The sequence below is a fragment of the Genypterus blacodes genome, unplaced genomic scaffold (genome assembly GCF_046128005.1).
Source record: "Genypterus blacodes isolate CSIRO-AG114 ecotype Tasmania unplaced genomic scaffold, CSIRO-AGI_Gbla_v1 ptg000017l_1, whole genome shotgun sequence".
NCBI lineage: Eukaryota > Metazoa > Chordata > Actinopteri > Ophidiiformes > Ophidiidae > Genypterus > Genypterus blacodes.
In genome coordinates this window covers 2679805-2695811 of record NW_027466831.1, presented here as the reverse complement: position 1 = coordinate 2695811, position 16007 = coordinate 2679805, and the positions used below count along the sequence as shown (strand labels likewise).

Sequence of the window (16007 nt, the reverse complement as noted above, 5' to 3'; positions counted from 1 at the left end):
CTAATACAGAGTCTGCAGGACTGGTTTGTGAAAGAAAAAGTACATTTTAACATACTACATAGGTCAAATGATCTTTCCTAAACTATGCGAATTTGTGTGAATACCTTAGTTGCTGCTCAGTCGAAATCTCGGTCAGTAAAACACAAACAATGCATTGTTGTCATGGAGATTGAGGGCGCCTCAATCCGCCAGAAGAGGGAGCAACATTCTTATTTCATGAAGGTAACGTCAGCGCGCCGAATCTCAATACAGCCAATCGCTGGCCGTGTGCATCTCGTTGGTAATGAATACTGACGAGTCGAGCGCACGCTGAGGCAAAAATCTCTGCTCAGCCAATCAGGAAACGGGATTCTGAGTCACATGGCATGCATAGTCGCATTGTGCTAGGTATTTCCTGCAGTACATCCGGTCCTGCTTTTAAATCTGTCCGCCACTGGTACTTCGCGTGCAGCGTGTACATATGATAGCACTGAATATAACAATTATCGCGTTTTTAATACGTACAAGCAAACCAAATCGTGTGTGTCGACTATTTAACTCTAATAGTCGTAGCTGTGTATTGTCTGTAAACGTCCACCGAAGAGAAACGAGTTACATGTCAAGTAAACCCAAGCGACTGTGCACCGAAAACATGCCGGGTAAAAAGATTGGAACCCATAACGGCACCTTCCACTGTGACGAGGTGTTGGCATGTTATTTCCTCCGACAGCTTCCTCAGTATAGGGTGAGTGACCGGCATAAAGCGGGAGACTTTTACAGTCTGCAGTGATATAAATACGATAAACTGGAAGCAGTGATTGATTATTTGTATTAATGAATACATTACTAAAATAGAACAGTGATTATTTGTAGCGTTTAATGTGTAGTAGTGACCAAAACGAAATGGGGAAGATTATGTCAAGGCGTATTTAGTATAAGTATAATTTGTCAGCCCTGTTTATATCAACAATAATCAACACAATGAAAAATCAGCCTCGACAATCTTTGTGATTTAATTGTGATTGAGTCCTTCACATTTACTGGGAAACAACAGCAGAGGTGTAGTTCTGTTTTTTAGGGTTCGAGTCAGACATTTAATCAAAAATGCATTTCGGAATGTTTTGTCCCCGATCCTATGTTATGTTATAACACACCAAATGGGGGTGCTGTTGTCCCGATAGAACAGTATCTTCTGGCTCTCTTCAAAAGGACAATAACAATGCAGAAATAGGTCCAATTCACCAACAGAGAAACAGCTGGTGTGAACTCATTTCACGACATAAACAAAAATATAAACGAGCATCATTCCTTCCTACAAACTGTGTTTGTCATGTGTTTTTATTGTTGTGAAAAAAATATCAGCATGAACAGTTTCACCCATTTTTCATACTTCAGAGTTTATAGATTGTAATTTATTCAGTAGGTTACTGTACATGCCTCCTTCCATCCATTTAACGCCACAGTGTTGGTGTTACTAATGATACTGGTAGAATTAACTATAATGCAATCGAGAGTTGGGAAGTGGAGACTGAGAACCTGAATCCATTAGGAAGCTCTGTTTACATGCAGACGTAACATCTTCCTAGAAAATATAATATTGAGAAAGATTACAGATCTACAAATCTTTTTCATTACACAGGATGCAGAGATCATTCGCACCAGGGATCCGGCAAAGTTGGCCAAGTGTGACATTGTTGTGGACGTGGGTGGAGAGTTTGACCCAAAGAACCATCGCTATGACCATCACCAGAGGTACAGCAACACACACCCAGCAGGATTTGACTTACCTGCTTGTGGGAAATTTTGATGCAAAATGTTGTCTAAATACTAAAAAGCTACTTCATGTTGTGAGTTTTGAGATATCTTGTGAAATGTTAAAGAATGCTTGATGTTATTTTCCATATTTGGAAAGCGATCCCAGAAGGAACCACATTTTCATTAGCCAAGGTCCAAGGGTGATAAATAAGAATTCTTTGGGGCTTGTGGTCCAGCACAGTCCAATTATCCCTGATACAAGTGATGAATAAGCACATGAATCCTGGAGGAGTGGGCCTCATTTTTCCTGCTAGATTCCTGTCAAAGGTTCTTTCTACTGAGTTCATTTAGTTGAACTCTCATCACGTTGAGTAATCAGCCATTCCAGGTGCTTTTTTGAGTTTATTGAACTCGTGATAATGAGAGATTGCTTTTATAACCATGATGAGGAAGATATGCCAGGGCTCCCTTCCTGGCAGGCGGTTACTGATAATTAGCACTCCTTCAATTGAAGGCACCCCCCTGCCGTCGTTTCACGAGGCACGGAAGCTGCCACGACACTGTCAGAGGTCACAGGAGACTGTGACTGTCACTCACACGCACAGATGGGTGCTGCACGTTTGTGATGGCAGGGATGAGTTCAAGTGTGCCAGACTCAAGAGAAAACTAATAAGGTGCTGACAGGAACAGCTACAATCTTTATTTCTGTCACAACTTGCAAAACAGGGACACAGTGCTTTTTATGAAGGAGTAAAAATAGAATGACAACGAAACAGGTGAGTGTGACAGAAGGAAAAAAATGTGTGAGTAAGATGTCTAAGACAGTCAAAGATGAATCTCTGCCCTTTCTGTTACTTAAATTGCTCTCAGTGATGAATGACGTTTTAAGAAAATTGTTCAGATTATTATACTGTAATTGCAAAGACGAGCACAAATCATATCTTGCATACAAGAAGGAGGACTTTTTTGGCATTTGCTTAAGTAGAGGACAAATAAGCTGCGACTTGGAAATTGCCCTCAAAACATTAACAACATGTAGTCTGCAATTACTTCTGAGTGTGAATGGTTTGACGTATAATAAACCCTTGCCTGTGACAGTTTGTGTTAGCATGAAGTAAGAATGTACACAAGTGCACAGGGATTGCTCATTAAAATCAGGACAAAATATTAGTGATGCAACAATGTAAGTAGCTCGATATTTTTACTGATTGGTCTGTTCTTGTCTTACTGAGAGCAGTTAAGTGGAGAGGTAAGAGTTAAACCGGAGCCATAGATCATTTATGGAGCACTCTAATAAAATGGATTAGTTTACAGTGGTGAAGGTCACACTGAGATCTAAATGAATTAAAATGGAAAATTCCCCTGCATCTGCTGCTCGAAGGAGGTCATCGGTCAGCCAGACAAGAACAGCCTCTGTGCTTGAAAGTACAACAAAACCAGACTGAATTATGAGAGATGAGAAAGGTCAGTTGAACGGAAACATTTTTCTCAAGTCACAAGATAAAAATGCAGTTTGATTGTGGGCCTGCATTAAAAAAATCCCTCAACCATTTCATACAGCTGAACTGGTATCGCCTTAGGTAGCAAATAGTTGTAAATGCATGTTTCTAGCCTAATTTGTTAATTAACACTAACGCCATAAATGTGACCTTTTGTTCTGGCACATATTTTCATATGACTCAATATCTGGATCTGGGGTAGATAAGTGCTCTATCCGATACATTAACAGAATTGTTTTCATTCAGAATGATGCCGAATGCATCATCTGGCAATGTTAAAGGTAAATCAAACTTCTTGTGTTTAGATCCTGTCCTGGATTGTCCACAAATCTAATCATCTCCTTGCCCTCTCGGTTTGCTGTGTGAGGCATAACTTTGCCCTCGGTGGACCATGCAGTATTGAAGTGTTAAAAACATGTTGAGCCTCTCCAAAATAAGACTTAGTATTTAGATGTTCCTTTACCGTCTTGCATTATGTTAGTTCAATGTGAAGTGTTAGTCTGCACAATGTGTGAATGTATGATTTCACCCACTTTAATGACTTCTCTTCGATCAGCACATCCTTTTTCCATTTTCCCTCCATGTTCCTTATCCTTGTCATCCTCGTCTCTCTCATTCACCCCCATCTCCTGATAATTGGCATAGAAACGCCTCAGCTCGGTCAATTATCTCTAATATGGCTGTGATTACCCCCTGCTTCCCTTGGTTGTCACTCATTCATTTGTCGGTCTGTTTTCCCCTGCGCTTACAGTCCAGGCATTCTAATTAAGTCTGAATTGAATGACCAGCAGCGGCTCTGTGCTGGAGACCACCCGCCTCAGCACGTGGCAGAGGAGGGACCTCCAGTGGTTCTTATTTATGTCTGCTCACGCTCACGCACACCTGAGCGTGCGTTCCCCCTCTCTGATCAATGCTGACTCGCTCTCTGAGGCAATAGAGGATGTATTATGTGCACAGGTCTTTTTTTATTGATGCAAATCAAGCCGTGTACACTCACACATCTGGAGACTGCAGACATTTGAATGAAGGTGCTAATTATAGGAGAAAATGTGAATAGTCAATTATTTCATTGAATAGAATATTGATGCCTTGGCTTCAGGAGTATAATCATCTCAGAGCTTATAGGCTGTAATCTTGGTTTTGCACGTCTCTACTCTAGCTGCATTCAAGCACATTGATATGACTCGCATCCACAACGGGAAACAACTTCAGATCAAAAACATTTCTATAAATTACTCTGTGAAGAAAATAAAAGAAGAAAATATTTGTCTCACAAGGAGCTGCTGTCTTGTCAGATGTAGAATTCCAAGCAAAGATTATTTTCATAAATCATTTGTAGGGTTTCTTACTTGTTTGAGTATTTGCTAGATATTCAAAATATATAAAACTGAGGAAAGCAAGTAAATCCCCTCAATTAGCAGATTTTGAAATTTTCACTTAGTGATAAAATAAATTGTTGATTAATTTAATCAAATAACTAATTTCAATGAATTACATTTAACAATTCACCCATGCAGTACAACGAAAAGATTTAAATGTATTATTTATTATTAATATGCTGATCATCAATCGGTTGGTGTCTTTTTCTTTCCAGGACTTTTGCAGAGAACTTCCACAGTTTGCGCCCGGAGAAGCCATGGGTGACCAAGCTGAGCTCCGCCGGTCTGGTCTACCTCCACTTTGGTCACCAGCTGCTGGCCCAGGTGACGCAGTTCAAGGAGGGCGACCGGCAGCTGGACGTGCTCTTTGACAAGGTGAGATGACAGATTTACGCTCCATCAACGTGTTATGGTCACATCACACATCAGTAGAGTCACATAATTTCCGTTTCACAACTGACGTCAAACATGTCCCCTCAACTTCCATTTACACGGTGTAATGTGACACGGCATCAAAAAGCACAACAGACATAAGGAGCTCTCTATCATGTGCAGGTAATGAGTGATCAGTGCCACAAGAGATTTGAAACCATGCAGTCATAGACAACCGACTTAATGACTTAATAAGGGTCCTAAAATAAATCTAACATTCTATTTGTCACATGATCTTACAGAGTACTTTTTAAGTTTATTGTACCTAGATCTCCCATGAACTATAAAATAGGTGCAGTTTGTCCATACCTATTTGTGTAATGAACTAGTCATGAACTTACTCTTTAGTAAAAGCCCACACACTGTGACCAAATGGGTTTCAATCAGGAGGATAATGGAATTCTACTTTTTTCTTTCCTGAATTTCCTGTTTGTATTCAAAGCTTTCTCTTGAGGCCACAGTTACCCCCAACTCTCATTTTAGAAACGAGTAAAACGACGAAACAGTGAATTCTGCTCTCATCACGGGTGCGTGGCCTCCCCCGTCACATTCTCTCTCTACTAATTGCAGCTATACGAGAACTTTGTGGAAGAGGTGGATGCTGTAGACAATGGCATTTCCCAGTGTGACGGGGAGGCCCGCTACTCCGTCACCACCACGCTCAGCACACGTGTCGGCAATCTGAACCCACGCTGGAACAGCAAGAACCAGGACACTGAGGTGAGTGAGTGAGTGTGTGTGGGGCATAGAAAAGGAACATGTGTAACCAGGCATAGGAAATGTATTTATACAAAGGTTTGACTTCAGAATCCTTTCCTGCAGTGGATTTTGACGTGTCATAACAGCACAGTTGTAGATGAAAATGTAAGTGATTGCTCTCTTCCATTTAGGTGTGCGGGTGAAACAGTGTGTGTAATAACATACATGCTAATTTATGCTAATGTTTGACTGTCAAAATGTCAGCTGTGTGAAAGGTGTGTTCTACAGTAGCGTGACCAGATTGCTATGCAAAGGCCACAGATTACTTTCATTATGTACTGAATGAGTCTGGCGTGTGTCTGCTCTGTGTTTTCAGGTCAGCAAATTAGTACCTAACTGGTGTTCAATCTGTGTTTTAGTCTCAGATCAGTCACTTATTGCAACACCAGCAGCAGTAAGATGGACAACTGACATCAGAGCAGCCAACCAGTAGTGATGCATAAAGACAAAATGTGTGCTTGAGGCAGTTTTCAGAGCCCTACAGAACTGACCGAGGTCAGGAAATGGTCCGGTGTTCCGTTTTGTCCACCTGCTTTGCACAGACTCTCGTCAGACACCTTAGGCCCAGCTTAGCATAAACTGTATGCTGCCCATGCTAATGTTTTTTCCAATTGTTGAGGCTGTCTCCACGGACTAGCCGGCCTATTTGTTTTTTCGCTCAATTCACACGAGTGTGCCTCCTACCCTGGCAATTTCTGCCGTTCCACACACCTCCTCTAGCCCTACTACAAGAGGAGGCAGATCATAGTGAGAGCGACTCATGAAATGCTAGCAGACGGAGGGCAAGTTGATGATAGACCCATCTGTGGAAGGAGTGGCAGGATGATAATTGAAAAACAAAATTGATTTTCGTCTCATTCCACGAGTTACAGAGCAGAACGGCCAAACTCCCCTCAGTCGCTTGCGTGCAGATTTGAGGATTCTGTGATTTCGTGTTTCCATCAAAACTTACATCTTATGTCACTTAGAATTCAGACAAAAACATGTATATTAGTGTTTTAGGCCAGCTCTTGTACTGACTTACATTTACACATCAATATGTATGTGCACACGTTTGCTGTAGGAGGGTTTCCAGAAGGCGATGGCGTTGGTTAAGGAGGAGTTCCTGGACCGCTTGGACTTCTACCAGTCCTCCTGGTTGCCAGCTCGTGAGGTCGTGGAGGAAGCCTTTCAAAAGAGGCATCAGGTAATGTACTGTCCAGTCTGACGTGTTATTTGTACAGGCTGAAGGAGGGAGAGCAAGAATGAGTAGCCAAGAGATGCATTTATGAGAGTGTTTATTGGCAATGACCACAGATGCAAAGCCACTCTATAAGTCCCTCTGTCTATACAGGCTGATATGATACATTTAAGGACATATTTAATGTGTGACAAATATTTTTAGGCAATTTTTTTGCAAGGTTCTGGACATGTCTTATAGTCAGTACCTTGTTTTTTGTCAAACTCGACCTTGTTAGCATTCATTCATCACATTGAATTTCACCTCTTAAATCTTGAGATGAAATTGCAGCTGTGCCAGTTTGTGAATTGCACTCTTATAAATGAAACTTCTGACATTAGAATAATGAAAACAATGACACATTCAAACTCAGTGTCTAGTGATATTGAGATAAAGCTGCAGTGACCAGGTGTGTTTGTCCATTATTCATGCATATTTTCTGAGAAAGCCTAAGTTATCATCTGCTTGTCTTCTTGTATCCAGGTCGACCCCAGTGGGGAGTTGCTGTTGTTCTCCCAGGGTGGGTGTCCTTGGAAAGAACACCTGTTTGAGTTGGAGAAGGAGCTCCAGGTCGGCACGCCAATCAAATTCATCCTTTACCCAGACCAGAGTGGAAAGTGGAGGGTCCAGTGTGTCCCCGCCGGGCTCAACACCTTCCAGAACAGGTTTGTAGTCAAATTCTATGAAAGGTTATTTAAATGATTTTTCCCCTTCATGGGATACAGCCATGGTCTCGTGTAAAGAAGGAGCATCGTAGCATAAATCAGCCATGCAGAACTCTAAGGGATGTGGTGACACCTGCTCATCCACGTGAAAGTCTCCCAGACAGGATTTTTAATGGTAGAGGGAAGCGCAGTGACAGGCAGCGCTCCAGTGTCTCCCCGACGTGCCTGAAAATGAGTTGAGCTCTGGTGACTGAGACAATCTGTGAAGTCTGATTTAACTTTCATGCTCACTGGACCGTTTGACAACTACTCATGCAGGGTTGATAAGTCATCCGGTGACAGAATCGCTCCGCGTAGGATGGAAACACTCGTTAATGGGATGAAGATAATCCCAGCGTTGGGGCCGGGTCTTGTTGTCACACTGGTCTCTAAGGGAAAGGATGTAAACACACCGCAACAAAGCTCCCCAGCCCTTTCACTGTGTGTGTACGGTGTTCTCTCAGGGTAATATATTGACTCAATGAAGTTTCAGTTTGATTTGGAAGCACAGGGCTCTATTCAACAACAGACTGACTTTGCTTAAATTGTCAGCACAACTTCAATTTGAATATCCGATCAGATTTTGCACGCTCTTTATCATGTAGTATCGCATGCTATGTTTACACGCTCTTCCACTCAACTGCAATTATATTTCCGTAAATCCGAATAATTTGTCAGTAACAGACCTAGATTATCCAATTGAACATTGATATACTCGGTCCATCGTCTGTGTCATCTTAAGCATCCTGCACATGCATTTCCTCATTTGGAGTAATTTAAGCCAATTAAGCAGCGAGTCATCTTCATTCAATGAGCAGTTGAATCTCATTAATTCCATCCATGTATATTTATTATTATTTTCATTTCCCCTAAATTGCAGTACAGACAAGGATCTGAGTTGAGTGTGCAGACAAATGTACTAATGGATTTGATCTGCCTGTCTTGGCATTCCAGCCTGGCACTCAAACAAAAAAGTGTCTCTGCCAGACTCATTAATAACATTTTGTCTTTTTTGTACACAATGACAGCTGCGGCGAGATGTAGCTCGTCCGGGTACACTTCCTCAATGATCAACACCTCTCTTGTCTGTGTTAGTTACCTCTATAGGGACATTCCTGGCTTCGCGCTTCCCAACCCACAGTGCTGCTGTAATGACGTCATCAGCATCCCCCACTTGTGTCTTGTTGTTGGTGTGTTGTTATTTTGAAAGCTTCCCTAAGTCCCAGCAGACAGTCCACTTTGCCAAAGCAAGGAGACATGCTCCAGGTTTATCCCGCTTTTTTGCTTTCATAGTCTTCCTGGCTCCTTGGCATCACTGGTAAATCAAGTTTAACAAGTTTATAACCCTAAGAACACTTTCAGGTTTGATTTAAATCATTACAAATATCATCCTAGAGACACTTACTGTCCATTTTGTAGAAAAACACTCATCTGCTGTCTTTGTGCTGTGCTGGATTTGATATTGATTCCTTCTTTTCAAAGTAATAAGCACTTAGAGTTCACTGTGAGCACTTTGGTACTAATGGTGGAAGAAAACCACTAAGGCCGGATGAATGACATTGCATTCACCATGAATTGGATCTTGTAGATGCAATGAAAAAAGGGAGGTGCCCCTTTACTTCACACTCCCAAATCGGCACGGTTGAGCGCACGCAAAGTCTGGCCCTGTGCATAGCCTGACGGTTCCTGGCATTTGTTCACCCTGGGAGCGGCAGAAGGCCGTGGAGCTCGCTGCACACGGATGCCAGCCCTCTGCCCCGACACTTGAATCAGGGCCAGGCCGTGCAGGTTAGGGTGTTAACTGTGTTCAATTCAATGCCGCCAATATTTCGGCAATATGGAAGGAACAAGTTGTGTGTCTGTGACTGTGTGTGCGCGTGCGAATATGAACTGTGTCTCCCATTATCTGTGCGGTGTGAATCACCGCAAACTGAAATGTGGTCTGTCTGCGTCTTGGATCACACCGATAATCACACTGTGCTCACACTCCACTTTCGTACATGGGGATGGAAAAAAAACACCAAACTGCATTCTGTTTTGTCACCAAACATGTTCAAGAATAGTTTGCTCTATTAATTTCCCGGAGATGGAGATCGTATCGTTTCCAAACACGTTTTATGGACTCGAGTCAAAAAGTCACAATTCAGACTAAATTGACAGATTCTGGTTGAGTAACAGACCTAGATTATGCAACTGTACACTGATGTGCTCACGCCGTCGGCTTATTCCTGAACATGTTTGGGGAAAAAATAGAATGTGTGTTTTTTCATAATCATGTACATCAGCGGAGTGTGAACACAGTGTGTCAACGTGTGATCCAAGGCAAAGAAGGAACACCACATTTATCCCAAACAAGTCACATCCTGCCTTATTTTATGGCATGAATTATTATTTATTTCCTGTGGTCCTTGCAACCACATTTTATAGAGGTGAGTGATTGATATTCTGGAGGTGAGTGATTGACATTCTGACAGCGATTGATATTCTGTCAGAGAGCTATTTTCAACCAGGTCTGATGCAGATTCACGAGAGACATGAAGAACTCATTTTTTGGGGCATCAGATCAGATTTTTCTGTATCTATCCATGTCTTATGATAGGCCCAGCATACAGTGAAACTCCGGAGTGATTGAGCGCAGTTGGGGGGCCTCGTGAACACAGTGTCTACAGGAAGGGGGTGAAATACAATTTATATTCAGTCCTGGACAGCCCAATGGCTGCTCTGATGCATGCTTTCAATTTCTCTGCTCTGTCCTTCTCGCTCTCCTGTTTGCGTTTCCTCTCATCTATGTTTCCATCTGTCTCTTTCCTTTTAATACCGTTTTCCTCTCTATCAATTCTCCCATCTCTTGCTCTCTGGCTCTTTCACACCCCCCTCCTCCTCCCGCTCTATCTCTCCCTCCCTTGTCTTGAACGTTTCTTCTTTGCCGCAGAATCTCATCAGGCGGCGGCACTTTTAACTAAGAACACAAGCTTGTGTTTGTGAGGCACTTCAAACATCTATTTGGGCATGGTAGTGCTTGTGGAGGTAGATTAGAACAATGGTGTGGAAACGGATACAAACTTTGTTCCAGATGGCTCTTTCTCTGGGTGCCCTGGTTCCTCCCAGTAGGCATGTGTCGACGCTGCGAAAGGGGTGTTGTTCTCACCTGTGTCCCTGCTAATGCACCTGGTGAAAAAGCTATTTTTATCAAGACTGCAAAGGGAATGTGGGCAGCGTGAGGTGAGAGGGGGAGTAAATGTACTTAATTACATACCTGAACCAGGTTTGACTTTCTTCTTCGAAGGCGAAAGTTGTTTTTGACTGTGTAATCTCTGTCTGACATAAATATCAACGTGGCCAAGATGTTTTGTGCAGTTCATCTTTTTAAATATAGGAATGATATAAGTTTGTAGTTATGCTTGGTCATGTTTCAGCTGATTCAGCAGCATGCAAATCTTTCTTATGCATCTTTGGCAGATATGAAGACGGACAGAAGAATCTTTCTGTAGAGACAAATTCTATGTAGGCTTCCTCTGCCTTGGTGTAGGCATTCACTCTAATGAGCGCCCTTCAATTTTTTTATTTCACTCATTGGAACGCTGCATCTGTGTGACAGCATAAAAAGCAAGCTGGCTTCTGGCTGTGGGAAGTGGGAATGAGTGTCCAGTAATGGACTCTGAAATGTGGCGAGGAAGGGACGACACTGAAGTAATTCCATGTAATTTCCTTTCAAAAGAAGCATAATTAGACTTTTTCTCTTTTTTTACATAAGTTGACTCACAGCTATTTCCAATATTGAAAGGATGAAATGTATTGAAGTGTGGAAAATCATTGTAGCTGACATGATGTCCACGGTGCTAACCCGATGTGGATAATGAGTCGGCACAGAATTCAATTTGTAGCACCTGGGCGTCTATACAGCAGCCGCCTGTTGAGACTAACACCAGGTCACATACAATCTCACCCAAACACATGCATCTAATTGGCTGTTCTATGTTTGAATGGTATTGCACATCCAAATTATACCTGTCCTTGTATATTTTAAACATACATTCATTCTGTATCCGTCTCATTAAAGTCCACTAAAGGTCTCGTGAAGGATAACCTGGGGTGAATCTGTTTTATTTTTAGTTTGGTCATCTTGAGAATCAGATCTGAGTGGCCTGTCATAACAATAACAACCCTCCCCCTCCTGTTCCTCCCCTCATTACCCGCCCTGTTGACCTTTCCTTGCAGCTTGTTTTCCAGCCGTACTGTGGAGCTATCGATTGGTTGATTTCATTTAACAAGGATTATAGGTTTACCATGCTTCCACCCCTGTCCTATTGCTGTGTAATAGGAGGAAGATGTTGTACTTGAGATAATGGCAAAGTAACTAGAGTAGTAGTTAAAAATTATGGATTTTGCAGTCCATGACAACCATTCAGAGCTGGTTCAGAAGAGCCAATTAGTTTTAGAGGCTGGATCACGGAAGAAGAGCCTGACATTGTGTTCAGGATTTAGTTAGTTTTAAAGCAGAATGCAGTACTTCTTCAGGTGGCGGCGAAGAGCTAGGAAGTATCTGAAGCAGGCATCTGCTGAATGTATATTAATAACTGAAGAAGAACAGTGTTGGTGGATAATGGAAATCATAACCCTATCAAGGCAGGAATGGAACTCGTGCACATTAAACAACCGGTAATGTGTTTTAAATGTGTGAGGCTGTAGACAGTGGTTCAGTGGGTGGTAAATCAACAGCTTTACGAATTTGCACTCCCCGTGTACATCTGGAGCCACGTTCTGGAGGTCAGCTCATAAACCCCGGCTGAGCCAATCATTCCCCCTTTTCCTGAGATTGCCTATTGACTTGTACGCTGCTATTCCGCTCACCATCCAGTGCACCCTACCATGTCTGTGATTTTCCACTGCATTGGAGAAGAATAAAGCTGATTTTACGGCTCTACTTGCTGCCGCTGCCACGCTAGCAGTTCACCTTTGATGGCAACGGTTTGCCTTAGTTCTGGTGGAGAAATCCATTGACGATCAATCATGGTCTTTGTTCAAAGCCTTGCTGGTGTAAATGAAAGAGTATCTTTGTATTCCCACCGTGTTTGCCATATTCCTTTTTTAATTTAGTCATTCGTTAGTTTCATAAATGTTCTTCTTGTTGTTGTTGCTGTGGCAGTAGAGTCATGTATCTGGTAAATGTAACATAATGTGTCCTCAGGCAGAAAATAGCTGACCACACAGTGTCCGTCTGTAAGCCCATCTGCCCTTCTGTTCCCTTCCGTCTCCAGGCTGTCCCTTCCAGAAGAGTGGCGTGGGGTACGTGACGAAGCCCTGTCGGAGCTCTCCGGGATTAAGGGTTGCATATTCGTCCACACCGCCGGCTTTATTGGCGGGAACGATACTCAGGAAGGAGCCCTGGAGATGGCCCGAAGGACAATTCAGGCTGCGGCCATGTCCCCTGCAAATGGCAGCAGCTGACCGGTCAGCCAACAGCAAAATTAGTTTGCCTGGTCATTCTTTGAGAGAGCATTTCAAGGTTTTTAAATATTAGTTTAAAAGATTACAACTTGAACGTTCCAGCAAGGGTCACTGCTGCCTCATCAGATTGGAGATGGTATGTAAGTGTAGCAGCCAAATAGCCCTGCTGGACAAATGTCCCAACTGTGCCTATATATAACCACAGGCTCATTCGAATAATGTTGACTCATGTTATTGGCCTGAGAAAGATGAAGTTTAATCGTTGGACTGGGAAATGGTGTTCAAGCCATTTCGCCATTGATTTAAAAGGCTTCCTTAGTTATTGTTCTTTAAAGTCAAAATGTCAGAATTTACACTGAAATGTAAGTGTTTTCATTTTTCAATAAAAGACCATTTGGATCATATTGTATTGCATAAAATCAATGTGTGATATTTTCTCTTGTTTCTTAAACTAGGCTGTATTTTAAAATTGCGGATCTGTTAGCAATGGCCATTTTAATATAGGTTGTTTGTTGTTGTTTATTCAGCCCCTTGGTAACAAGAAAGCAATAATTTCTCCCTCTTGCTTATTCTTCTACCTGAGAGCAATGGGACTATGATTCTGTCAGGCACAGCAACTACAATAACTTCAAAGCCTGAGCACTATGGACTACTTCTTCGAGGGTCACTTCAGTATAGGCACCTGGACCGTGGTTGTCCTTTCATTTCCAGCCCGATGACATTAACACTAGCCCTACACAGAGACACAAGGACTCTTGCTGGCTGGAAGATCAAAGCATGAACCATGAGCCATGATTAATCCAGAGAAATGTAATATTCAAACGCCACAAACAGTTGTTTCTTACAGAGGCAGTGTCACAACGGGCCACAAGGAAAGGCTGAGCCGTACAGTCAGGTTACATGCAATAAAGCAGATGCTGTGCCACGGGTCTTATTAATACTCCAGATTTCCTCCCCCAGCTCTACCTGTCATTACTCCTTATTGCTCTCTTCCGCAGGCTGCTCTTCTGCCGCTCTTGGCCTGTGTGACATATTGCTCTATATTTTTATTGCTGTCCACTTGTTCATTTATTTATTTGATCAGTTCTAGTGTTATTGTTCAAATACCACATCAATCACGAAATAGTTAATGGGGGTAGTCCACTGATTTTTACACTTCAAATTCAGTTTATTGGTACTGGAGAGCACCAGTCACTTTATATGCAAGGCTGCTGTGACTGTAGAGGGCGCTGTGGAAAGTCAGGATCATAATGACATCACAGGGTGACTTGGACTTTGACCCACTTATATATACATTTAACCCTCCATGCCCAGGGCAACAGCACATTACGGCACAAACCCCATCTGATCTGGACCTAAATAAACTCCATCTAATTTTAATCTAATACTGATATCTGTTCCAAAGACTACAATACTTAAGCACTTAAGTAACTCCTGACACTATTTTGCACATTTCACCCTGCCAATCTTTGCAAATCATCTTTTTCCAATCACAAAGTATTCTAATGGATCATTCCAACTAAGTAAATTTAGTGGTGTGAAATTGGTTGAGTCGCACTGTAATTTGTTATTTGCAGCTGCCGGGTGTCCCTCAGCGTCTTTTTTCTCAGTTGTGGTTGTTGTGCTCAGTGGGGCGGGATGTTCATTGATCACTGTGGTGTTGCGTGTTGTGTTGTGAAAAAGAATTGACACCCTCTCTCTCTGTCATTCTCACTGTTTCTTTATTTCTTAATTGAGATAAATCCTCTGTCTCTGGCCTGAGTTGACACTGCTCTGATCATGTTTGCTATCCTCTCATTTCACATCTGATCTATATTTAATCTGAAGTAACTGCTGAGTTGTTGGAAACACAGTGCTCTGTCCTCTCACGCACTCTGTTCCTCACATCTTCCTCACTCCTTTTGTCTCGCTCTCACACCCATTGTAATGTTATTACTCATGCTTTCTGTTGTGCTGGACCTGAACCAGGGGCTTCATCCAATCAATTCACATTCGCGACAATCTTTTGTAATCACGTAATGCTTATTTTAATCCCTGACAGCCAGTGATGTGTTGTTTTTGTGTAGAGGAAGAGACAAGCCATATTCACAGCTTACCTCGCTAAGAGGAGATGGAGAGCAGAGGTAAATTCCCCACAGGGGTGTAATTGCATACAGACACTTTAAGCAAACATCAAATCAGAAGGAGGAAATACTTAATTGTAGCCAAATATGAGCTGATTAGAATTTCCAGCAACCACTTTGCTGCCTTGCACACAAACTTTCAGGCTTATCCTGCGACAGCAATCAAGCAAGTGCATATGATGCACTTGCTTGATTGCTGCTGCAGAGTACTCAAGATGCAACCATGGTATTTTAGGATTCAGTCCACAGATTATTATAAGCCTTTTCTTTTCATTTTTGTGTTTGTTTAACCCATAGCTGGTGACTGCTACAGAGCCAGAGAGGAATAAATCCTTACATGCCATCAAAATTACAGACAAAGCAATTTTGTAATACTTTGTGTTGTCAGCAAATATGTTTTTTTTTCCATCTGGGATATAGTTTCTACCAGCACATCAACAGATCAGGCCTTTGTGCTGAGGCTCTGTTGTAAGCATTTTAGATGACTCCAGCTCTATGAAGTCCCAGTTGGTCACACTATGGAAAAAAGGCTACTGAGAGCCTCAGCACAACACCTGCCCCCAACCTGACCTGTTGTTGCTGCATTCAGTCCCCATAGAATTACAGGAAAGATATGAAAATGCTCCACTGTCTTATATCTCTGTCCCTCCTGCTCAGTCAGCCTCACTTGACATGCAGCCACCCTGCAGGGCATATGTTTTCGCTTCTTT

At 42.3% G+C, this 16007-nt stretch overlaps 1 protein-coding gene across 1 annotated transcript; it reads left to right on the top strand.

Moving 5' to 3' along the window:
- The first annotated feature begins 416 nt into the window (after nucleotides 1-416).
- Nucleotides 417-13573, top strand: myg1 (myg1 exonuclease). Its single transcript, XM_076141236.1, has 7 exons — nucleotides 417-724; nucleotides 1619-1731; nucleotides 4828-4987; nucleotides 5615-5764; nucleotides 6867-6989; nucleotides 7506-7687; nucleotides 12985-13573. Exons 1-7 carry the CDS (start codon nucleotides 461-463, stop codon nucleotides 13172-13174), a joined length of 1182 nt encoding a protein of 393 aa, XP_075997351.1. The 5' UTR covers nucleotides 417-460; the 3' UTR covers nucleotides 13175-13573.
- Nucleotides 13574-16007: the final 2434 nt, after the last annotated feature.